Below are 27,180 nucleotides of genomic sequence, written 5' to 3'. Positions count from 1 at the left end.
GTATTTTTAAGTTTCTGTTTTACACCTGGAAGCTTGCTGGAAACTTCATCTGTATTCAGCCCCTTTGTAGAGTATTTTTAGATATTAACTGTAGGATTTGCAGCAGGTACCCACTGCCGTTTGGGTGAATTATGAGTCTCATTGGCAAGGTCTTGGAGTGGCGTTTTCTAAGGTCTTTAAATTTCCCTAAAGTCCCCAGGTCATACCTGATCTTGGCCTAGAAATAACCTTTTTGGGCCTTGATATGTCAAATGTCTGTGTGTGTAGACTTTGTAACCAGTTTAGCGTTGGTGGAGTTGCACTTGTTGTAACTCCAAGGTAATGACCCAATCACAAACAGTCCCTCAGGAGTCAGGATAGTCAAAACAACAACCCTTAGGAGCTGTCACAGTGCTGCAGTGCTGCAGATTTCTCGTTCCATACTTCTAGTTTGTACATGCCAAGTCTATCCTTCTAACCATGGCAGAATGTATGCATAATGATGTAATCTTGTAATGTAGGCCACCTTTCTATAAGAGTTGAGTTCTATACGCAGTCTTCGTACAAGTGAAGGCCAATTTGAAGTTTACATGTACAGGAGCTACAAGTCGTGTAGCCAAATTCTTCTAAGTTGTTTACAAGAAGGAAGCTGGTTTATTAGAAGTCATTTATTTCTTTTTGTATTATTAGAATAAGAGTCATTTATAGTTTATTAGTCCTTTAGGTCATTACGGGTTCATGTGTTGGATTAGAGTTTATTATTTGAGTTTTCCTAAGATTAGTTTTTAGAGTTTTATTTTAGTGTTTGAGTTAAGTTAAGAGTCTTTTGGTGGAGCAGATTTGTGTTTTGTCTATTCCGCTGCATTCGTAATGTCAAATCTGTCAATAGGAGCTGCATTTGGAAGGTAATTCTCATATAATATTTAATGCTACAAAAGAACAGATCTGAAATTAAGGAACATATTGTAGAGTTTTTTGATAAACTTCTTATGATGCAATACCCTTGGAGACCTAAGGTTGATGGGTTGGCTTTTGACTCAATTGATCAGTTGAGTGCTGATTGGTTGGAGAGGACGTTTGAAGAGGATGAGGTGCTTAATGTGTTAAGAGGGATGGATAGAGATAATGCGCTGAGACCTGATGGATTTTCAATGGATCTTTTTTAGGTTTGTTGTGATATTGTTAGGGAGGATGTTATGAAGGTTTTTGTTGAATTTCACTTGTTTATGAAATTTGAGAAAAGTCTTAATGCAACTTTCATAGCTCCTTTCCGAAGAACACCGAGTCAGTGGAGGTGAATGATTTTCATCCCATTAGTCTTGTGAGTGAAGTGTACTCCAAGGTTCTTGCCAATCATATGAGCTTGGTTATGGAGAAGATTATTTTGAATCCATAAAATGCTTTTGTTAAGGGGAGACAAATTTTCGATTCAGTTCTCATTGCGAATGAATGTTTGGATAGTAGAATCAAATCTAGTGTTCCTGGTATTCTCTGTAAATTGGATATAGAGAAGACTTTTGATTATGTAATTGGGAACTTTTGGTGTATATTCTTTGTAGGTATGGTTTTGGGGAGAGGCAATGCAACTGGATGAAGCATTGTATCATTACTGCTAGATTTTTGGTGTTGGTTAATGGCACCCCTGTGGATTTCTTTAACAATTCTCATGGTTTGAGACAAGAGGATCCTTTATCTCCTTTTCTCTTTGTTTTAGTTATGGATATGCATGTGGAGGCAGTGGTGGATGGGTGTTTTATGTTTGTTTTTTCTTTGATTAGCACCGGGTGTCCGGAAACATCGTCTTGACTAATCCCGATAGTGGACAGGCTCTCGGCAAGGAGTTTCCCTCAAGCGCACCTTGGGTAATTCAAGGGAAAAATCCCTAAGTCCGATGGCCCATTGAAATTGTTTGCACTCAATGAGATTTGAACCTTAGACTTGGGGGAGCATACTATAACGCTTGTCGTTGTGGTGGGATTTTATAAAATAGTTTTGGAAAACAAGACAAGAATTACTACTTTTTTTTTTAAACCTTTCATTTCCTTCCCAAGATATAAAAGATTCTACCATTAAAGTTTAAAATTTTCATTTATAAATCTGAAAGAGATTTTTGCAGCGGAATTCGTTTAATTAAAATACAAAGTCCTTTTACAAAAATGATTTCATATATTAAATAAAATGCCCTTTTGTCACATTTTCCTTGGGCCATGTCCTTCCTGATGCTTTGTCCTCATTTTGTTCCTGGGTGAGGCACACTTAAAAACATAATAAGTCGAATACTCAGTAAGCATTACTTCATACTGTAAAAATATACTAACATAGTTTATCATTCATGCATCTATCATTCATCTACATACTTTAAATAAAACATTTATTTTCTTTGAAAACATTACAAGGTGGGTTTTTTATACATCCAATTACTCTTATCACTTTTTTTCTGATTGATAAATATTGTTACGCCCCGTGTGTTGGGGTTAGCGGTCTTTTGGACCTAGATTCCACCCATGGCCACAGGTTGGGAATCCCTTTCAGTCAGGGGGTATCATTGGATGCACTACCATTACTACTTATCCGGCATTGCAATTTGCCCAGTCCATTGGTACCATCATTTATTCAGTCATGGCCGTTGTGTAATTTCATACATTAAAACATTCATTTTCTTTCATTTCCTTTCTTTTTTCATTCATTCCTTTCAGTCATATCCTTTTCATTCTTTTCATTCATCAGTTCATTTCATTTCATAAAACATCATTTCATAACATAAAGCATAAACTTCATCATTTCATTTTACGGAACATAAATACAATAAGTACTACATATAACATTTATTCACATGCATACAACTATTCTTGGGGTGCATAAAAAGGGACTGCCAAAGTAGGCCATTATATATATACTTAAATGTTAATACATTAGCATAGATTCATAAAGCACTTTCATTTTAAGAAAAAATTTCTTTCTTTTCTTTTCATTTCATAAAAAGAACTCTTTTCTCATAAAAGCATTTTATTTCCTTTTATAAAAAAAAAACATTATTTTTCATTTCATATCTTTAGAAAACTCTAGAAGAGTATGGACATAATACTTACTTGGACTCCATGCTATTTACATTTCAGGCAGTCCATTTGTGTGTGTGTCTGATGACGACCTACATTCATACATAAGCTTTACGTCATTCCCTTTTCATTTACGTAAGCAACTAAATCTAACAACTTGCATAAAACTATCATGTACTTAAGCTTCCTTCACTTCGACATATTCTATTATCCTAGTTCATCCTCCACACTTTCCTTGCATTTCACTTGTACAAGTCACCATTTAATCCTTGAAGCATAATCCTTTTCATAAATTCTTAGCCTAGACTATAAACCTTTTTTTTTTTTTTTTATAAATTAGCCTAGACTATAAACCTAAAAGCCTACTTTATTTCAAACTAATAAAGTGAGCTCTTGTGCTTCACTTTAATCTCCAAAGCATCACTCAACAACCTACAACTTAATCCCACTTCACCATGAAATCCCAACTACAATATGATACCATTCCTCAAACAATATTCTTCTTCCATGCATACCAATCCAACATCAACTCAAGTTCTTATTCACTTCCTCACCTACAAACATATTATACAATCCAAAACAAGTGTACATGTACAGCCAACCAAAGCACTCATAGACATGGCTTTCCAAGTTCCATCTATATACGAGACATACAAGGTATACAAAGTTGTCTAATATATCCAATCAATCAAATTCGCATGTACCCTACCCTTTTTATCACCTAAGATCAACATACAATTCATCCAAAGTACGCATTGGTGTTTTTTTTTTTTTTACAAGCTTCACATAGCATACATAATAAATACAATTCTGTCTAGCCCTCCCTTTAAATCAATTTAAGCTCACTTCACAGTCCATTGGCTTCATAAATAGCATGACAATACACTGAGACAGCACATAATATAAATCAGTCCAAAAGCATACCATCCACACCCTTGCAATCCAAACCAACACATGCAATACATGAAATCTGCCCATACAATTTATACGCCGACACCACACATTCACAAAGCTTTACAAGCTTCATACACATACCACACATTCAATACAAGCTTCTCTAGTCAACCCAATTCATCACTCTTTATAATTTATCATAATCAACACATTAAATATACAAAATCTGTCCAATTAAAAACCAACATCATTATCATGATTTTCAACACACTACAACTCCATCATTTAATCCCAACACTTCAAGACATGCCATCTCAATCCAATTTCATACATTAACATCAAACATCTCAATACAATGCATTTAGGGAGCAAAATCCACAATCAAGCATAACCATGCGAATTAGAAGCCACTCTCATACTCAACATCCAATGCAAGTGAACCCAAAGGTCAAATACTAAATCTGTCCATACATTCAACCGACACGAAGATACACATGCTCCGTCCATCTATTCCTTGGGCTCAACACAAATCCATCACACGACCAAATAGTCATATAATTTCATATTACATTCAATATGCATAAAAATCAATCCACCCAACCTTCACAAGCACTTTACTCAATTTACAAGTCTCTTGGTAATACATACATATTCCCAATTTACCATCCAACACAAACATGCATACTCCATGACAAGTTTCCAATCACCCATCAATTCTTCATAGTTTATTGAAACCTACACATTCCATGCATAAAATCTGCCCATATCATTTGTACATCTACACAACACAATTACAAAGTTTTATAAGTTACAAATCATGACTCCACAAAACCACAACCATATATCACTTCAATAATTAGTACAATTCATCTCATCCCACTCCAATCTCCCATACACAACTTAATTTATAAAACATACTTGTTGCTCATGTCCATCAATCCAACATAATTACAATTCATGAAGGTTAATAAGCTTCATTTATGGCTCCAAAAAACCCAACCTTAACAATTACTATATTCAATCAATAAGCTTCATCCACACAAACACACATACTCCATAACAAATTCCCAATCCATACAATGCTTCCATATAATTTATCGTAATCAACATATTGATATACAAAATCTGTCCAATCTTTCAAGAGCATCCTTATACAACTTTTAATCTATTCAATAGCGTTTATACATCTCCAAAATGTTACCATCTTACAATTATACATCGCATATACTTCACACAAGCATAAAATGCAAGAAAGATCACTTTAAACACAATCTGTCCACATTCTTGGACCTCATGGTCCTCATATACATCCTAATCCATGAACCATTTTATTTAAGGAAACCTAACCAATTCTTTAGCTAAATCAATATGGTTATGTCGATTAAATCCGTTATCCATTTAAAGCCAAGAAACAACAGACAACACAATCACATGGCTCCACCATATCCCAACCTTCGTAAATCTATTCTCAATCAATAAGCCTATTAACAATGAATACAACACACATATTAATCCATCATCCATTTAAACTCAATATACACTACCAGCACAAAATACACATACTAAATCCGTAGTCCATTTAAACTCCACATAAAACAAACAAACTTCACTTACAACTCCATTACAATCCCAACCAAACCCCACTTCACACAGCACATCAAACTACTTAGTTCATCTTGACACTACACATGGCATCCGGCCACTTCACCACTACATAATCACCCCCTCACTTCACACAACACAACCCAATCACAAACTTCACATTCAATAGATACAGAAAGTACTTGCGAATAGATTCTAGATGTCACCAATAGATACATAATCTCTAAAATACTTGTGAATAGATTGAGTGAGGTGGTGGGTAAGATTGTTACAAAACCCCAAAACGCCTTTGTAAAAGGTAGACATATTCTAGATGCGGTGCTAATTGCCAATGAATGCCTCAATAGTAGATTGAAGACCGGGAGCACAGGGATCATGTGCAAACTCAATATGGAAAAAGCATTTGATCATGTTAATTGAGAGTTCCTTCTCCATTTGCTCAGGCGATGTGGTTTTGGGGAGCGGTGGAGGGTATGGATCCATTGGTGCATATCTATGGCTAAGTTCTCCATTTTGGTAAATGGATGTCTAGTGGGTTTTTTTCATAGTTCATGAGGTTTGAGATTGGGGGACTCGTTGTCACCCTTGTTGTTCGTTATAGTTATGGAGGCTCTAAGTAGGATGCTATTGGCTTTGGTTGCAAATGGCTTTGTAGACGGATTCTTGATTGGAACCCGGATAGGGTTATTATTAATATTTCACATTTACTGTTTGCAGATGACACACATTTTTTGTGAAGCGGAGAAAAATCAGGTGCAAGCTCTGAAGGCCCTACTCTTTTGCTTTGAGGCAGTTTATGGTTTGAAAGTGAACTTTGAGAAATCGGAATTGATGCCAATCGGGGAAGTTTTTAACATTTGCCAGCTGGCTAGAATGTTGGGGTGCAATATAACTTCCTTTCCTATTACCTACTTGGGACTTCTGTTGGGAAGTGCATCGAGGGCGCTTTCGGTGTGGGATATAGTGATCGAGAAAATAGAGTAGAGATTGGCAGGGTGGAAGAGAATGTACTTGTTGAAAGGTGGTAGGATTACCCTGATCAAGAGTACACTTTCTAACCTACCTACTTTTTTTTGATTGCTCTTCCCAATTCCGGCTAGTGTGGCGGTCCGTATCGAGAAACTTTAGCGTGATTTTTTGTGGGGTGGTATGGGGGAGGAGTTTAGGTTCCACCTTGTTAAGGGGGAGTAGGTTTGTCGCCCTATCTCTGGTGGAGGCTTGGGCGTTAGAAATCTAAAGGTGTTCAATCTAAATGGCTATGGAGATTTGCCAGGGAACTAGACGCTCTATGGAAATTGGTGATTGAGAAGAAATATGATGGTTTATGGGAGGATTGGTGTACTAGAGAAGTAAGGGGGGCCTATGGAGTTGGGTTTTGGAAACACATAAGAAGAGGGTGAGGGGTGTTCTACCGGTATGTTACGTTTCAGTTGGGTGTGGGATCCAGGATAAAATTTTGGAGAGATGTTTGGTGTAGTAACAGAGCCTTACAGGACTTATATCCTTCTCTTTTTCAGATTGCAAGCGCCAAGGATGTCTCAGTGGTGGAAGTCATGGGGATATCGAGGGGATAGGTTCTTTGGAACATTAATTTTAGTAGGGCGGCTTAGGACTGGGAAATTAACAGCTTTGCAGATTTTTACAGCCTCATTTACTCTATTAGACCAACAAGGCAGCAAGAGGATGGTTTGTGGTGGACTCTTATAGACAAGGGTAATTTTTCTGTGCGTTCTTTCTATAAGGCCCTTACTCTAGAGTCCAATACTCAGTTTCCTTGGAAGAAGATTTGGAGACACAAGGCACCCCCCAAAGCTGCTTTTTTTGTGTGGATAGCCTCCTTGGGTAAGATTCTTACCATTGACAACTTGAGAAAAAGGAGAGCTATTATTGCAAAGTGGTGTTGCATGTGCAGAAGTGGGGGAGAGTCGGCAGACCACCTCCTTTTGCATTGTGATACAGCAAGGTTTCTCTAGAATGAGGTATTCGTTAGAGTGGATTTGGCTTGGGTTATGCAGAAAACCTTGGAGGCAACTTTGGCTATCTGGACAAACATTAAAGGCAGGCAACTGATCAAAGAAATTTGGAAGATGATACCTCTATGCATTATGTGGTGTTTGTGGTAGGAGCACAATGAGAGGACATTTGAAGACCAGGAAAGATTGTTGGAGGAGCTTAAAGTTTTATTTTTTCGTACCCTTTGTAGCTAGGCCATTGCTGTGGATTTTAATGGCATGGCCCTTCATGATTTTCTTGCCTCTAATGTGCCTACCTAGTTAGGGCATTAGATTTTGTAATTGGTCTTGCCATTCTCTGTTCAATAAAACTTGTTTATTTATTAAAAAAAATAGATACAGAAATTCTGTCCATAATTCAATGTAATGCAATACACATCCAATCATGTAAACAAAGTAATCTAGGAGAGATAAAGGGCATAGTGGTTATAACAAAAATTAAAGGGCTGGATGGAGGTTGAACTAGAGGCTACATGGGGGAGATGTGGCTACTAAGTTGCTTGTGGCTGCACCAAAATAGATTGAATCGGGTGGTTGAGCATGGAGGCCCATGGGGCCTGAGGTGTTGTTGTCGTGGCTTGAGGTGTTACTTAGGTGGTGCTTCATGGTTGTTGCCATCATGCTTTTGGGGCATGCACAGTTGGACGTGGTGTGGTGGCCTCCTTTGGCCATGGTGGTGGTATGATGACAAAGGAGTTCGGCAATGGCCTAGTGGCACAAGGCAGCTCGGAGTCAAAGACAAGGGTAGAGTAGAGGCCAAGAAAATGGTGTGGGGCTTGTTTTTCTAGACGGCAAGGGGTGGTGGTCGACACAAAGGGGCTTGGTTGCGGTGTCGTGTGGCGGTGGTGGTGGTCTGGGTGTGCGGGAGGTGTTGCCGGAGGTGGAGCTGAGTTACGTTGGTGTCATGGAGGTTGTTTGGTTGCACGTTGCCGCTTAAGGAGGTGTCAACTGGGTGGTTGGACAACCATAGAGGTTGTGGCTGGCGACGTGCTCATGGTGGTGCTGGGAGATTGCAAGGCTGCGGCCGAGAGAGAAAGGAATAGAGGGAGTGAGATACGAAGGGGAAGAGAGGGAGGTCATTGGAGGGAGATCATTGGAGGAAGAGAAGCTTACCGGTGAGGGTGGTGCGGCTGGTGGGTGCTTGTGGCGGTAAGGGCCATGAAGGGAGAGGGAATTGGTAGAGGGAGAGGGGGGTGGCACAATTTTTTTTTTTTTTTTGGGGTGGGGGGGGGGGGGGTTGGGGAGAAAGAAACAAGGAAAGAGAGGGGGAGGGAACTAGGGTTTTGGGCAATAGATCCTAGCCCTACATCTTAGGGTTGATTTAAATCCAATGGTGGAGACACCATTGGATTTACTCCACCATTGGATTTAAATCCAACTGAAATAAAAGACTAATAGAAAATAAAGAGTACAAATATTTGCAAGGGGAAATACACTAAGTTTTAAAACCAAACTCTTTATTCTTGATTAAAATAAATAATATTTTTCATCATCAAATAAAAGATGAATTTTAATAAATATTCCTCGGGAGAAATAAAATCATCTAAATAAGTAGAGTTATTTTAATAGAAAATAAAATAATGAATATTAAATAATGCTCTTAAAGAAATAATCATCTAAATAAAATGATTTTCTAAAACGATATTATTTTCTCGGCTCCAAAATTAAAGAGGTTGACTTAAAATTTTAGGCTTGGTCTAATAACACTAAAAATGCCCCATTTAAATAATTCTGGACTTTTAAAATATTTGGAGGATTTTAAAATACTTGGCTCAATTTAAAAATTACCCGCCATATTTAAAAATGAGAATTCGAGATTAAAGACTTTTAGGCGAGGCTTATGAGCAATCTGAGAGGAAAAAGGAGCGGCCCAAGGCCTTTGCCACTTGAGCCAACCCCTAGGGTTTATGTCTGGTTTTTTATTGGGTGGTTCTTCACTTGGAAGCATAAATGTATCACATCTTTTCTTTGCTGGTGATACTTTAATTCTTTGTGAGCCAGATCCTAATCAGATTTGTTCATTGAGAGCTCTTTTGCTTTGCTTTGAGGCTGTTTCAGGCCTTGGTGAATTTGTCTAAGTCTGAAATGGTACCTGTTGGTTTGGTACATAATATTGGGGACTTGACTGAAATCTTGGGTTGTAAGTTGTCATCTTTGCCAGTGAAGTATCTTGGTCTTCCATTGGGGCCCCCTCATAAATCCAAGGCAATATGGGATGCTGTTATTGAAAAGATAGAGAATAGATTCGCTGCTTGGAAAATGATTCATTTGTCTAAAGGGGGAAGAATCACTTTATTAAGAGCACTTTATCTATTCTCCCTATGTATTTTCTATCTATATTCCCTTTGCTTGCAGGTGTGACTAACAAAATGAAAAGATATTTCTTGCTTTCTTGTGGGGAGGCTTGGGGGATGAGAAAAAGTTGCATTTGATTAAATGGAACAAGATTTGTACCCCTTTATCTTGTGGAGGCTTGGGGTAGGAAAGCTGAGAATTTTTAATAAGGCATTACTTGGGAAATGGTTGTGGCAGTATCATTAGGACATGGATGCTTTATGGAGGATTGTCATTGATGCCAAATTTGGGAACATTTGTGGAGGTTGGAGCTCAAATGAAGTGAGAGGAGTGTATGGTGTGTGTGTATGGAAATTTATTCAGAATGGATGGGAAGACTTCATTGGCAATTTCAGATTTGTGGTGGGTAGAGGATCTGGGGTCAGATTTTGGCACGATGCTTGGTGTGGAGATGTTGCTTTGAAGGATGCTTTTCCTTTCCTTTTTAGGATTGCATTGAATAAGGATGCTTTTGTAGTAGACTATATGGACAACTCGAATGGCTTGGTGCAGTGGCATGTGAGGTTATGTAACGCCCAAATGTAAGACCCAAATCACATGGCCTATATTACAAAAGGACTAGTCAATGATATAATTGGAGTCTTATTGTAACATTATAAAGAGTAAGAACTTCTCATTCTCAAACAATGTGAGATCCCACACACCACCTACCTTATCCTCTTATCATATGAGGTATTAAAACCTCCCTCCCTTAAATTCCCGACGTCCTTGTTGGGCCCATCCATCGTAAGTGGCACGGCTAAAGTCCCACATTTTTGGTCTGGATAAACTCTGATACTATTTATAACGTCACAATGGAAGGCTCAAACCACATGGTTTATACTCCAAAAGAATTAGTTAATAATATAACTGGAGTCCCATTAGAACATTATAAGGAGCAAGAACTTCTTCTTCCTAAGCAATGTGGGATCCCATACACCACCTACCCTTACACATCATATGGGGTATCATAGGTTCATTAGAGCTATTCTGGATTTGGAGGTGGGGGACATATTTTATTTTTACCACATCTTGTATGCATTGAACTTCGAGTGTGGCGGGGAGGATAAATTGCTAAGGATTCATCTTGGGAATAAGAAATTCTTAGTTAGATCCTTGTACAAAATTATGTTGACCCATTCATCTACTGTTTTTCCTTGGAAGTGTATTTGGAAAAGTAAAGTGCCTCTCAAGGTTGCTTTTTTTGGTTGGTTGGCTTTTGATAGGAAAACTTTGACTATGTGTAAAGGGAGGAAGCGTGGTATTGTTATTGTTTTATGTGTAAAGGGACTGGTGAATCGGTGGATCATCTTCTTCTCCATTGTAATGTGGTGAAGGCTTTATGGGATGGGATCTTTGTTAGGCTGGATATTGCATGGCTGATGCTAGGAGGGTGGAGGATCTTTTGGCTTGTTGGAGTGGAATTCAGGCAATCGTCAAATAGTGGCTGCTTGGAAGATGGTGCCATGTCTTATGTGATGCATATGGAATGAGAGGAATGGATGTTGCTTTGAAAATAGAGAACGTTAGTTGAGGGGAATTAGAGATTTATTTTTTCATACATTTTTACTTTGGGCAATGGTTATTATATTGGAGGGGGTTAGCTTTAATAATTATTGTAATTAGGTGTTTCTCTCTTGTATACTATCTATGTACTTGGGCTGTGCCTAATTATGTGGATCAATAACTTTTCTTACTTATATAAAAAAATCTGTTCTAAATGCATCATCTTGTCATAAACATATTTTCAGAAATGGAGTTGCTAGGAAATTAGATCTTTTTCACTTGGAAGCAGCATGTGTACAAATCAAATTCTAAAAATAATCTTACTTCCATAACCACTGTATATCTACAATAGACTAAATTCATAGATTAAGAATGAAGAAACTCTTACCTAGCCTTACCAGCCATGAACTATGAAGAAAGTCAAGTGTCAAAATCTATCCACTTGAGTTTCTGGAAAGTGTTTTGGTTGAGGTTTTGAATTCTGTTCCAATAACCATTTCAGTTTAGATACTAGAATGGAATATTTTGTTATTTATGTATACGCATATGTATATGTAAGAATTTTTTTGATGACAAGGAGCCTCGGAGACTGCGCATACGCAACATGTATTTTACTTCGTTTCAGTTTAGATACTAGAGTGGAATATTTTGTTACCTACATCTGTATATATAAGAGTTTTCTTTTTGATAACAAGGAACCCCAGATATCGTGCGCAACATGTCTTTTAGCCGGTTAAACTCCGGACCTTTGTAATGCACATTTGTGTGTGTTTATATATATAAATTGACAACTTATAAATGAACATTTGTTTGTGTGTATCTATAAGAATTGACAATCTATAAAATTAAAATATGATGAAACCTATAAAAAGTAAAGGTAGAGAGTTGAGACATTGGTGTAGAGACATTGGTGTTAGTAGACGAGATTAGAAAAATACTGACATGAGTAGAGATACACACAAAAAGAAAATTAAAGGGCTAAGAAAGTAAACTAAAAAAGAGAGAATAAGATCTAAAAAAAAAGAACAGAAGGAAAAGAGAATGAGGGAAAAAATCTTGAGATATTCATAAAATGAGAGAAATACCATTTGGATTCAAAATTATAGTAATACCATTTCTATTCAATAATTATGAAAATTTTATCATATTAAAAAATTACGACCTGGAATGGCCATTGATATTGAAAAGTTACAAAACTGCCATGGATACAATCTGGACTGGAATGGCCAGAAAAGATGGAAAGTTTCCAGAATTTAGGGCATACCTATTACTGGCCATTATGGCCAGAATCGAACAAAATTTAAAACCAGAATTTTGGATTGGGAAATTGGTGTATTCTCTAACTTTTTAAATCTATTCTATACCATGGGAGTTAGGGATGGAGGAATAGATTAGATGTTTTGGATCCCTTCTAGAAAAGGGAAATTCTTGGTCCACTTGTTCTATGAGGCCATAACTAGTTAGCACCGCAATCCTTTTGCTTGGAGCAGTATTTGGAGGAGTAAAGCACCTTAAAGACGCTTTTTTCTTTGTTTTAGTAGCTTTACTAGGGAAGATTCTGAGCATGGAATGTAAGAAAATGATGTATCATGATAATTGATCGGTGTTAGATGTGTAGGAGAAGTGGAGAGACAGTATACCATTTACTTCTTCATAGTGGGGTGGCTCGGGGCCTATGAGGTGATATATTTGGTAGAGTGGGGCTAGCATGCATTATGCTTGGGAGGGTGGTCAATCTTCTTGCTAGCTGGAGAGGGCTATGTGGCATTCCACAAAGTGTAGCAGTATTTAAGAGGGTCTCCATATGTCTACTGTCGTCTATTTGGAGGGGAAGGAACGATAGGAACTTTGAAGATAAGGAATGCTCACTAGATAAACTTAGATGCTTCTTTGATACCTTAATTCCACAGTTAATTGCTATAGACTTCAACGGACTTAGCTGTCATGATTTTCTTGAATCTATTCCTAGTTCTTGACTAGGTGTTTTCTCTTGTATACATCCTATGTACTTGGACCATGTCTATTCTCAATCTTACTAATAAAATTTCTTTTACCTTTCAAAAAACAAATGGTTTCCTTGCTTTCCTTAGCCTTAAAAACTCTTCATTTTGTCATTGGAAACAATAGGAAATAATTTAGACATCATGGTAGATAGGAAGTTCCTAATTTCCTAACACTCACCTTGAGTTCTACTTAGAGGTTGCACCCAGAACAACCTCTAGGAGTCCTTAAAAGCATGAAAGAAGGTGCTGCTAAGTTGCTAAAGTGGGGAGAACATGCTAGTGCAATGATTTTTACTGCAGTGAAGGACTCAGAGATTTTTCTCATTCAACCTCTAGGAGTCCTTGTTTTCACTGATTTTTAGTGCCGCCTGCTAGCAGTGGAGGCAGAAATACTTGCAGACCTGTATTTCTTGATCAGAAGTCCCTAACCTGGATTGATGCATCATAGGTAATCTTAGTGGCTGTTTCTTTTGAATTTTTCCATGAAGGGAGGTGTTAAACTATAAGATTCTTGTTTACATATGGCTTTGCAGACTTGGGAAGAAGTTCCAGTACTTCTGCCATGGTTTGTTGATGGAAAGTAGAAGGAGAATGGCTGTGAAGAGGGGTGGCAGACCTGGGAATGGCTTCCTATACTTTTCATTCAATTTATTGATGAAAGTTTTAGAGTTAAAAGGCCTGAGAGGGGTGGCACACTTGAAGGGTTTAGAGTTTAAAAATTCTGGAAGCTTTACCCTTGATTTAGATAGATTTAACCTAACCCTAATGTCTCTTAGAGAGGGTTGCAGGGTAAGGTTTTTCTTGAAGTTTCCAAGGCAGTTTTTATTATACAAATTCTGATCGATCCCAATAGGGAAGGTTTCTTCTACTTTCTCAATACAGAACAAATCTATAATTTGAAATAAAATCAATAAATGCCAAAAATATGGCAGCAACTGCAAATTAGCAATCAAATAAATTATAAATCTTGGTTATGCTAATTTAGGACTTTAATATTTCTTGGGTTTGACAGATAGTCAATATGCTGAACGTTGATGTGCACTTACTGTTTAAACTAATAAAAACTTTGGATTATAACCCTTTGATTTAGAGCTCCTTACCTTGTGTCTTAGGTAGGTTTTCCCTGCTATTTGTTAGATGCATGAAATAGTGATCTGTGCTACCCAGTTTTTTAATTTTTTTTGCAGGATGTGACGCTATGAACTTAATGCTTGTGGAAGTGTCTGGGGTGAACTTGGAAATCAGAGTTGAACATGATTAGATGCTTCTAGTTCAACAATGAAGCGTTACGTCTACATCAATGATGATGAATCATCACATGATCTTTACTGTGACAATCGCATATCAAACAGAAAATATACTTTATTGAACTTTCTCCCAAAAAACTTATGGGAACAGTTCAGGTGATTCTTCAACTGACCTGTTGATTTTATGTTGGTTCTCGTAATGACTTATCTAGTTGTTTGCTTAAGTGGTATTGCGAGCATTCTCTAGCAGTTATGAACTGAGTGCCAACCATCACTTGTGGCTGACTATGACTTACTTTTCAAACAATTTCTTTGGAGCATGAGCTGATCACATCATAAATAGATGCATTATGGCCTCTTACTTATCTCATGTTTATTTCATTTTATTTTGCAATCACTTGTGAAGGAGCCCTTGGATTTTTTTGGCTGATTTTATGCTATGTTGCTTAGCACCTCTTTTCTGAAGTTTTTGTGATTTGTATAGAACATTTTATTTTATTTCATAGTTGGGTATATTTTGGACGAGAACAAGTGCTTGTTACTTTTATGTTCGAAAAATTACTAACCTCGTCTAATTTTCTGGAGTTAATTTTTCCTCTTTTGCTTGCCTCCCTTCTCTAATCAATTTGATTTCTTCTGTTTTCAGCCGGTTAATGAACCAATACTTTTTGTTGATTGCTTGCCTTCAGCTATGGTCACTTATTACTCCAGTGAATCCTGCCAGCACATGGGGCCCCCTTATCTTTATTTTTTTTGTCTCTGCGACAAAAGAGGCATGGGATGATTACAATAGATATATATCAGACAAGAAGGCAAATGAGAAAGAAGTCTGGGTTGTTAGGCAGGGCATAAGAAAACTTGTACGGATAAGTTTTCCTATATCCTCTTTCTATTTTTGTTGTTTGACTTTGTTTTATTTTATTTTATTTTTATGTTTCAAATTAAAGTAAAAGAGAAAAATTAATTTTTAATTTGTTTAAAATTGATCAAATGGTTTGGCTTGCCCAGCACCTACTGCAATACTATATACTTACTTTAAGATGCCCGGCTGGCAGTTAGCCAGTTAGTTGCCATTAGTGGTTGGCTCATTTATAAGATTAAAACATATATTTTATCATTGTAGGTTTTAGTGGATGTGTTTTACTCATAAGGATGAGATACAATTAAGTTGCATGGCTGGATAAATCCCGAAACATTAGGACTTCAATTAATGTGTTTGTTAGTAGATATGATCAGGCTGTCCAAGTACCAGCAACTGTTATGTGCTTTTGCGCTTTGCTTTTTTGCTCACTCTGAGCCTCTTTATCTGTTAAGCAGTGATAAATAGTTAGATGGTATACATGGGCAGTGGGTCTATTTAATTCCAAGAAGGATTATTTTGTGTTTCTTTTATAGACTATGGGAAGCCAACCAAATGATAAAAGGATGATATGAGAATTTGTATCGTCGTTTACATAGTGGTGATACATTTTATGAAATAGAGATGGTGATTGGTTCAAGGAGTGACTGACAGATAATCACCAATGGCAGAATACCATGCTGAGAAAGCAGTCTGTGAACAAATGATTACAAATCCCTCAGTGAGTTAGTTGTCATAACTGATATTATCTTCCCCTGTAACATCATTGCCAACTTCATTGGAAAACTTTAAAAGACTGATTACGTCTCTTCTCTACTTAAAATAAATGATATATTTAATTGATAAAAGTCTAGGAATAACTTCCTTGGTGGTTAAGAGAAGCCAACTCACGCATCTTGTCCCTGGCAATGGCATCAAGGATAGGAAACCTGTTCTTTTTAGCTCTACCCATGTCCTTGTATTCTCACAATTCCCAATCTGGAATTTTCTAGTCACTGCAATTGTACATGTCTTGTTGTACATGGAATGTGCATTTTGATGTTTTTAATGAAATGATTATTACTTGTATGAAGAAAATCTTGTCTTAAAACCATTCTGATGTCATTAGTATGCCAATAATGAGAAGATCACAAGATTTCTAATACTGTTTTCTTGATGAAGCTTAATTAATAAGAATTAGCTAACATTTTTTAATAAGTGGAGTTAGCTGTCAATATTAGGGCTGCCTACTTGATTTTGGAGCAAAACAAATAGCGATCAACGAATGGTATAGATATTTGTTGATGTGCTCCCAACCTCAAACCCGAGAAAAATTAACAGGGGAAAAAAGAGACTAGATACTAGTTGAGACCGCCACAAAGCGAAACATCGGTTTTCTTGTTGCTCATGTTTTTGTTACTATACATGAGGAGTAGGGAATATGAATAGAGAATATCTTGCCTCAACCCCTCTAGAGCTCTATGCTCCCACTGTGTTATCAATATACAAAATGGAGCAATTGAAAAATAGGTGATTTAGTTTATGTCATGCATAATATTATTGCATCTTCACTTTGGTAGTGCCCAGAAAAAAACATGGACCTTTTTGTGCTTAGAGAGGTTTAAAGTAGCAGCCCACAAATGGCAAAAGTTTGAAGTTCATTTGCCTCATTTGGTGTTTTTGGAGGGAAATGAAAAAAATCATCTTGAGGATTGAGAATTGTTGGAATACATATTGTAATTAAATGTATAGTGTGAGGGTATAATGGTCACTACTTGTATATGTATAGTTGATTATTCATTAATAAAAACACAACATAGAATTCTCTCTCTCTCTTGTTTATCGACTACATGGTATCAGAGAGGTTAGTGGTCGGTTGTGGTTGTACGACGGGTTAGTGGTGTTTTTCCGGCGGGTGCTAGTGGTTGTCGTTGGTTGTTAGTGGTGCTGTGAAATTTTGTGAAATTTTGGTCTGAAGTTTCGGCCGGCAGCCCCTTCGAAGTGTTTTTCTGGTGACATAAGGGGTTATCTCCGGTAATGGACACCAGAATCGAGGTCACCGGCGTCCTCTGTCGACTCCGGTGAGTTTTCGTCTCCATCGGCTGCCGGAAGGATTGTGTATCACCGGCCGGAGGAACAGTCCAGGTATGTTTGGCTGCAAGTTTTTGGCTATTCCTGGTGTGTTTTGCTATCTTATCCGTGGTTGTGCATGCACTTGTTTGGAATAAGAACCTATTCCTATTTGGAATAGCACTTGTTTGGCATCAGGGTTAGGAATAACTTATTCCAGGTTACCACTTGTTTGGCTTCAGGGTTAGGAATAACTTATTCCGGGTTAGGAATAACTTATTCGCGTTTTCTGATTTTTCTTGAATCCGATACGCCCGAATCCGGTACCGGCCGATATAGGCCGAAACAGGGCCGAAACAGAATCGGTTCAGACCGATACAGGGCCGAAACAGACCGAAACAGGGCCGATACAGGCCGGTTCAGACCCGATACAGGCAGGTTCAGACCTGATACAGGCCGGTTCAGGTCCTAATTCTATTTTTCCAGACTGTTTTTGATCCGAACAGATCCGAGATTTGGGTTGTTAAGCTGGTTTCGATTTTTCCAGCGTGTATTTGTTCGTTTTTAATCCATATTCTCGTATTTTTCTCCATGGAAGCTAAGTTTGAGTCATTATCTATTGCACCAAACGTTAACATGCCTATGACTACGGTGAAATTGAATGGAAAGAACTGCATACTATGGTCAAAATCTATTGAAATGTTCTTGAAAGGTAAGGGTCTTCGTCGTACCCACTTGGTTGATTCAATGCCTGAGTCAACTAGTTCTACTTTTGCTCAATGGGAGCAAGAAGATGCTCAAATCTACTCCTTGATGTTGACTAGTATTGAGCCTAATATTTGTGCTAGTTTAGTACACTTTGACACTGCTCAGGAGATATGGAGGCATCTCAAACAAATGTACTCAGGTGTTGGAAACACAACTCGTATTTATGAGTTGTGTCAACAATTTTTTGGATTGGAACAGGGTGCTTTGGGTTTAGAAGAGTATTACTCTAAAGTGATGGGTATATGTGAAGAACTCAAAATTTATCAACCTATCACTGCTGATGTTTCAATTATGCTAAAACAACGTGAAGAGTTCAACGTTGTTCGGTTTCTAGTTGGCCTAAAACCTGAGTATGAGTCGGTTCGCTCTCAAATTCTGGCAAGCCCACAGCTCCCATCATTTCCTGATGTGTTCTCCCGACTCCAGCGAGCCACATTATCTGGACCTGGATCTCAGTTATCTTCTGACCAGAGTAATGAGAGATCCACTTTAGTTGCCTCTTATGTTGCTCCTGGTGGGCATGGAGGCCGGGGTGGTAGAGGTGCACGTGGGGGACGTGATGCCAGAGGTAACCGTACTCGAGGTCGTGGATCTCGTAAGTGCACCCATTGTGGTCGCACTAAGCACTCGGTGGACTATTGTTGGGATCTACACGGGAGACCATCTGGGTCCGCTAATTAGGCCATTTGCCAAGACTCTACATCACAGGCAACGAGTTCCAACTTGCCTCCAGAGATGATCAGCATATCGAAGGATGAGTATGATCAGTTTTTAGTTACACGAGCGGCTTCATCTTCCAGAGCTACTCTTACCCAACCAGGTACAGCATCCACATGTCTTGTCTCGTCTATCCAAAATCCATGGGTCATCGATTCAGGAGCTAATGAACATTTAACTGGTTTGTCTCATTCCTTATCTGAGTTAGGTACTATGCCATTTCCCAAGAGTGTTACTCTTGCTAATGGTTCTCTTGCTAAAGTTACAGGCATTGGATCCACCGAGCTCACTGAGTCGATATCCCTGTCATCCGTTCTATATGCTCCTAGTTTTCCCTTTAGCTTATTGTCCATTAGTAAAATCACTCAAAACCTTCAATGTTCTGTGACATTTTTTCCTTCTGATGTATCTTTTAGGATCTCAAGACGGGGAAGAAGATTGGTACGGGGTATGAAGCTGGTGGTCTGTATTACCTCGACGTCGAGCAATCACCCACTCGAGCCCTCACTTCCTCCTCCGCTTTTGAATGTCATTGTTGTCTTGGACACCCATCCCTTTCTCTTTTGAAACGTCAAGTTAGGGATCTTGGAAATGTGTCTCCCTTTCCTTGTGAAGCATGTCAACTTAGTAAACACCACCGTGTGTCTTTTGTACCTCGAGTTGATAATCGAGCATCTTCTTCTTTTGCATTGGTTCATTCTGATATATGGGGACCATTCAACATTGTATCAAACAAGTTTCAATATTTTGTTACATTTGTTGATGACTATTCTCGTATGACATGGTTATATTTGATGAAAGCAAGATCTGAACTCCTTTCCATATTTAAAGTCTTTCGAAAAGAAATTAAAACTCAATTTGGACAAAAAGTTCAAGTTTTGCGTTTTGACAATGGTAAAGAATATCAATCTAATGCATTTGCTGCTTACTTAAGCAATAAGGGAATTGTTCATCAAACTTCATGTTCTTATACACCCCAACAAAATGGGGTGGCTGAACGTAAAAATCGTCATTTGTTATATGTAACTCGAGCTCTTTTACTGCACATGCATGTTCCTAAACGTTTTTGGAGTGATGGTATTCTTACTGCGTGTCACCTTATCAATCGTATGCCTTCATCTGTCCTCGATGGCTCCTCTCCCTTCTCCATTTTGTTTCCCTCATTGCCAACCTTTGCTCTTCCACCCAAAATCTTTGGGTGTGTTTGCTATGTTCATAATCTTGGCCCAGGCTTTGATAAACTTGATCCACGTGCTACCAAGTGTTTCTTTGTTGGTTATTCCCGAACACAAAAAGGATATCGCTGCTATAGTCCTGCTCTTCGACGCTTCTTCACAAGTGCTGATGTCACATTTTTTGAGTCCATACCCTATTTCTCAGACACGTCTTCGGTTGTTGAGTGTGATCCTCTACCATTATCTATTCTAACCCTTTCTCCTCCACAGTCACCCACTATTACCCAACCTCCTTCAGTGCCTTCTCTTGTCCCTCTACAGGTGTCCTCGCGTCGCTCACGGACCCCAGCTTGCCTGTCTCCACCAACTTTGTCTCCGTCTTCAGACCCTGAGTTACTCAGTGTTTCAGAATCTCCACCTATTGCTCTCTGAAAAGGTACTCGTTCTTGTGTTACTCAACATCCAATTAGCCAATATGTCTCCTGTCATGCATTGTCTCCATCTTTTTCATCTTTTACTTCTCAATTGTTAAAAGTTTCTGTTCCTAAGACAGTTCAGGATGCTTTATCTGATCCGGGATGGAGGACAGCCATGGAAAATGAAATGGATGCTCTTCACCATAATGGGACATGGGATCTTGTTCCTCTGCCGCCGGGAAAACAATCTGTTGGCTGTAGATGGGTATACATAGTCAAATTCCATCCTACTGGCGCTGTGGAACGTCTGAAAGCTCGCTTGGTAGCTAAGGGTTACACTCAAATTTATGGCATTGATTACGACGAGACTTTTTCTCCCGTTGCCAAAATTTCATCTGTTCGGGTATTGATCTCTCTTGCTGCTAATTTGGATTGGCCCTTATTTCAGTTCGATGTTAAAAATGCATTCCTACATGGTGACTTAAATGAGGAAGTGTATATGGAGCAACCACTTGGTTTTGTTGCTCAGGGGGAGTGTCGAGGTACAGTTTGCAAGTTAAAAAAGACATTATATGGTTTGAAACAATCTCCTCGAGCATGGTTTGGGAGGTTCTCTGATAGTGTATTGGCATTTGGTCTTCATAGATGCCAAACAAACTACTCGGTATTTCATCTGCATAGTGATGCAGGTCATATCTTATTGATTGTATATGTAGATGATATTGTAATTACTGGGAGTGATTCAGCTGGAATCGCCAGGCTGAAACAATTTTTACATGATCAGTTTCAGACAAAAGACTTGGGTAAACTTAGATACTTTCTTGGAATCGAAGTTAGTAGATCTAAAAAGGGTATCAACCTATCTCAGAGAAAATATGTGCTTGATCTTTTGGAAGAAACTGGCATGTTGGGTGCACAGCCTATTGACACTCCTATGGATCCAAATCGTAAACTCTTGAAAGAGGAATGTGAGTTGTTTGGAGATCCAGGTCGGTATCAAAGACTTGTTGGAAAATTAAATTATCTGACTATCACTAGACCTGATATTTCTTATGCAGTAAGTATCTTGAGCCAATTTCTACAAACGCCTAGGGTCTCACGTTGGGATGCTGTAATCCATATTCTTCGGTATCTTAAGCGAGCTCCTGGCCTTGGGTTGTTGTATAGACCAAATGGGCATCTTAGAATTGAAGCTTTTTCAGATGCTGATTGGGCAGGATCTCCTTCAGATAGAAGATCGACTACTGGATATTGTACCTTTGTAGGATGTAATTTGGTTACATGGAAGAGTAAGAAGCAAACAGTAGTAGCTCGATCTAGTGCAGAGGCCGAATACAGAGCAATGGCTCACACTGCTAGTGAGCTGACATGGTTGCAACACTTTCTTCATGAGATTGGGTTTCCAGCTCCTGTCCCCCTTCAGTTATTTTGTGATAATCAAGCTGCAGTACATATTGCGTCTAATCCTGTATTCCATGAGAGGACTAAACACATTGAGATTGATTGTCACTTCATTCGAGATAAGATATTCAGTGGTGACATATCTACACCCTTTGTGAAGTCTGCTGATCAACTTGCAGATGTGTTTACCAAACCACTTTGTCATAGTCGGCTAAAGTTTATTTGTTCCAAGTTAGGTTTATATGATATATATGCCCCAGCTTGAGGGGGAGTGTTGGAATACATATTGTAATTAAATGTATAGTGTGAGGGTATAATGGTCACTACTTGTATATGTATAGTTGATTATTCATTAATAAAAACACAACATAGAATTCTCTATCTCTTGTTTATCGACTAGAAGAATGAATATTGGAGGAGCTGAAAACTTTCTTTTCACTACTCTCTTCATTTGGACATCTGCCATAGACTTTAATCAGCTTAACTTTCATGATTTTCTTGTATATTTTTCTATTTTTAACTCTCTGTTTTCCTGGTAAACATCCTAGGTACCCAAATTGCCACTTTTGCTCTTTTAAATGAAATTTATTACCGATCAAACATCATTATTGCATCTTAAGTTTGGTGCTTAATAATCTAAAGATGTTTGTCTAGGTTTTTGCCATTATGCTAAATGTTTTAGTGGAGTTTTTTTATTTTCTTGGGGGAAAAAACTGGAACTAATATTTGTAGATCATCATTGGTTCCTTGGTAAAAGAGTTAAATAGACGTTTTGAATAGAAGCTACTCTATTTGTCGTGAAGGTGAGAAAGTACAATGATTGTCTGATTTGATTCTCTCATGGACTATAGATATGTTGCTTTCTTTTTCTTAAGATTTTATATTCTAACCGTATGTTGTTTATCTCTCGTTGTTACATTGACTTGTAGGTCAGAGCACAGAATATTCAAGTAGGTAATATTGTATGGATCCAGGAGAATGATGAAGTACCCTGTGATCTTGTTTTGCTTGGTACTTCAGATCCACAGGGTGTTTGCTATATAGAGGTAAATCTACTGCTCCATTTATCATTCTAGGGGAGATCTTGCTTAGGTCAAAGTCATAAGTACATGATCTTTTCAATTTTTGATTTTGTTAACAACAAGAGTAAAAATGTCCTATGAAAAGTGTTCCTTGACTATAGAAAGTACAGCAGGAAATGAAGATAGAGTATCACCACATCTTCAAGCAAGCTCGATAGTGAGTTATGTTTGTAGAATTCTGTTCAACCTTTGATTTGGCTTGTTTTAGAGTAATGAAGTACGTTTAAATTTAAAGATATAACGACCCAAGGAAGACCCAAGTCACATCGAGGTCTATGCAACAAAAGGACTAGTCAATATTACAATTGGGGTCCCTTGGAATCATTATAAAGGGCAAGAGCTTCTCCTTCTGAAGTAATCCACCGGCCTATACGCAATCCTGGATATTAGAATCTTCTTTAATCTCGACATCCTCTTTTTCAAGACTATTTCTTTGGGCAATAGCTATAGATTTCACTGGCCCTAATGCTCATGTAACACCCCTTTGCGTAGGTCAGGAATGTTATATGCATTTGTAACCTTACGGTCGTTTAAGAAATTCAACATCATAATAGTACCTCTTTATTGAATCACAAAACTAGCTTGGCATAGCCAAGTTTCATAAAATGAAGACAAGAACATGGTAATGTAAGACAAGAACATAAAACTAGCTTGGAAACGAAAAATTTCTAGATCCTCCATTTTGGAAATTTTTTGTGTTCTCCTTGCTTCAATGGTTTTCTGCTATTGTACTTAATGGAGGGTCTGCTCATGAGTTTTTGTTTCCGTTTTATGCTTCTAGAATGTAATTAGGTGTTTCTTTTGTATACTTCCTGTGTACATAGGCTTCGCCTATTTCATTCGATGAATAAAAATGTCTTTCTTACTTATAAAAAAATACATAGTAATGTAAGCATAAACTGGTCCTATGTGGCAATAAAAGGTCTAATACTCCGAAAAATAAATCTACTCTCCTCTTGCTAGGTGTCTGTGCCATCATCATCTGGGACATTAAATCATAAAAAAAAATGATTTGAAGACTCAGTAAATAACACATTATACTGTAAATATAATTTAACTTAACTTTAGGCTTGGCTTTGAAAACTTTCATGCACGCACATGCGCGTGCACACACGCACACGCACACGCACACACACACATATATGTAGCCTATGGATCATTCAACAGCAACTTAGGTAGAATTTAAGAAGTAATCATGGCAATTCTTGTAGCATGGATGAGTGAATAATTTGACTTTATGCATCTAATACATTTCATGCATGAGTTGTTAATCTTGTCTTTCATTTGCATAATGGCCATCATAACATTTTTTTTTTTATTTGCACTGTGTGCTTGGGAATGGTGTCCCAACTAATCCAGGGGGTGCACAGGACTTTGGTAAGGAGTTTCCCGCAACTATTTTTTTGATTGGCACTAGGTGTCCAGGAACAATGTTCCGACTAATCCCCGGGGGTGTATAGGCCCTCGGCAAGGAGTTTTCTACAAGTGCATCTTGGGTAATTCAAGGGGAAAATCTCCCAGTCCGATGGCCCCTAGAGATTGTTTGCAGCCAAGGGGATTTGAACCTTAGACCTAAAAGGAGCATACCTTCAAGCCCAAGGCCTTTACCAATTGAGAGCCATCATAACATATATGCATTGGTCCAATCACATTGGTCCAATTGTTGTTGATTGCATAAATCATAGCATAAAATATGATAGACTACACTTAGTTCTATGGCTTGCATATCCGCCCATAACATAGGGCCAATCATTAACGCTTACTTATTGTTCGCATGACTTCGTTCTCATCTTATCTTGATGCAGGTGAACATTTTGACTTTATGATTTTCATGGCGTGTCATACTTATATGCATGTCATAGCACTAAACATGGCATATTAACATAAGCTTATTCATCTCGACATGGCATCCCCTTATGGCAATCAATAAGCATAACATAACGTAAGAATGATTTTCATAACATGGCATTCATTCTAAACAAACAACCAAATCAACATATCATACATAATTGCATCCACAAGCACATTGTCATAATTCATCAAGCATTCATAAAAAGGGACTAACATTGAATATGGCTGTACATAACATAGGTAAAAAACACTTCTTCATGCAAACAGAATAGGTACAGGACACCTGAATGTTATGATCATGCCACTTACCTTATCTCCTTAGCTTTGTGAATCAACTAAACTTGTAAATCACGCACCTGTTAAGTTACATACATATCTCATATAAATTTCAACTCAAAACTCTTAATATTGACTAAGATATGAACCTATACCCTATAGTGTTGCTTGCTGTCTGCCTAGTGACAGTGAGCAAAACTGGCCTTGGGTCATGCATTCTACTCTTGAGTTTAATTACATGCAGTGCAAGTATGTGTGGACATGCCCTTATGATTTTTGGCAAGTTAGAATGCACGTAAATCTCAAAACATTGGCCATTTTGTCCACTTGGGGTTGCTGACAGCAACGTGTTTTTGATGTATTATAGGGATTCATGAGCATTTTGGTAAAAACAGATGCTAACATGCTAACATGTCTTGGGTATGCACATGTTTAAAACATTTTTCTTCCTAGTCACTAGCTGCTGTGTATGTATCATACAGCAGTGAACTAATCAAACGTGATATGCCAATAATATGCAAGAAATCATGACTTAATGAATGATTGATCATGTTTATGCTCTATATGCTGAAATTTCTACCTTCAATTAAAACATTTTACAAGCAGTTAGTGGGTATCATGCATGTGCTTTAAATGTGTTCCTTACCTCTAAACATGTCAAGCATGAAAATCTATGACTTTACTAGATGTGTGATGTTGCTGTGCTGCTGTCAGGCTCCTGACATCATGTATTTTGTGTGTGCCATGCCTATGATGTCAAAGTAGTATGTAGAGGAATCTCTCATGCATGTTTCTAAGCCTCTATACATGTAGTACTAGGCAGGGGTGGGGTTCTAAGGGCTGTCTGGGTTGCTGCTTGCTTCCAGAGTTGGGTATTTCTCTTCTTATTTACTGATAAAAAAGCAAGTTGGGTATTTCTAACCTTTTCCAACCCTAGGTGGAGTTGGAGGAAGTCTTTGGCTGCCTCAACAACAGCTGTGTCCCTGCAATGCCACTAAGGTGTGAGTCCAAGTCCAACCTTCCATAATATAACATAGGGATCTTTCTAATGCTTAAGACATGGAAGTTTTGATGTATGGAAGAGAAGTCCTTACGTAACTTGCAGCAGAGTTTAGGAGGTTCCCTCTAAGTGTTTTGGTGGAGAGAACTTGAGAAAGAGGGCTGTGGAAAGGCAATATACTATGAGAGACATCATAGAATTCGAATTACCTAGAGAGGGTAAGAAATACTCACTTGAAGTTGCTATCACCGTGCCTATTTCATAGGCTTAATGGTATGTTCCTGATTATGGCAGCCTAGGGTGGCAGAGGGTACGGCACAATGGCGGTAGCAGCCTTGAGAATCCTTTAACAATTTGATGATATGAAACTTAGAGGAGTGTATAGAGTTTCCCCTAAGGAAGAGGGCTGCACGAGTGTGTATGTATGGAGCTGCCTCTGGTGTGCTAATAAGCTTAGGAGGCTGCCAGGGTTAGGGTTTCACTTGGGTAGAGATTTCAAGAGTCAACTTCCTTCCTAATTAGTCCTAAAATTTTGGCAGACTCTTCCCTAATTTACCACTGTGCTAATAAGAATAAAGTCTTGCCTAATGCATTCAGGAAATTAGAAATCCTGCTGCTCAACAGATTTTGGAAACTCCCCAGGTTCTTTTTCCTGCAATAAAACACGTAATACCTTCCTTATTTAAGTAAGAAAAGTTTGAGAGCTTAGGATTGCTAGTAGTCCTGAAATCTGAAATTTTAAGTGGGGGAAATGATTCCATAAATGTGTCAAATATTTTAAATTAACTTGGGCAACGCAAGCTGTCCAGTGGGCTCAACACAAGCCTACTAACCCTATGCACTCACTTCTATGCATAATTAAAGGCCCAAACATCTATAAAATCAAACCATAGCAATTTTAAATTTTTTTTTTTTTGATGTCGGGGAACCTCTCCAAGGCAGGGCCCTTTGGA

The 27,180-nt window shown here is 38.1% G+C and overlaps 1 protein-coding gene across 1 annotated transcript in view; it reads left to right on the top strand.

The window, feature by feature from the left end:
* LOC122304025 (phospholipid-transporting ATPase 2-like) overlaps positions 1–27,180 on the top strand; it is an 85,701-nt gene that overhangs the window by 1,356 nt on the left and 57,165 nt on the right. The window contains 3 exon segments of the mRNA XM_043116047.1: positions 14,554–14,789; positions 15,280–15,493; positions 22,948–23,064. Of these exon segments, the coding sequence (XP_042971981.1) occupies positions 14,665–14,789; positions 15,280–15,493; positions 22,948–23,064 (456 nt within the window). The 5' untranslated portion in view covers positions 14,554–14,664.

Source organism: Carya illinoinensis, chromosome 3, assembly GCF_018687715.1.
Source record: "Carya illinoinensis cultivar Pawnee chromosome 3, C.illinoinensisPawnee_v1, whole genome shotgun sequence".
Classification (NCBI taxonomy): domain Eukaryota; kingdom Viridiplantae; phylum Streptophyta; class Magnoliopsida; order Fagales; family Juglandaceae; genus Carya; species Carya illinoinensis.
The sequence above is the reverse complement of the archived record's forward strand: the minus strand, read 5'-3'. Positions and strand labels throughout refer to the sequence as shown.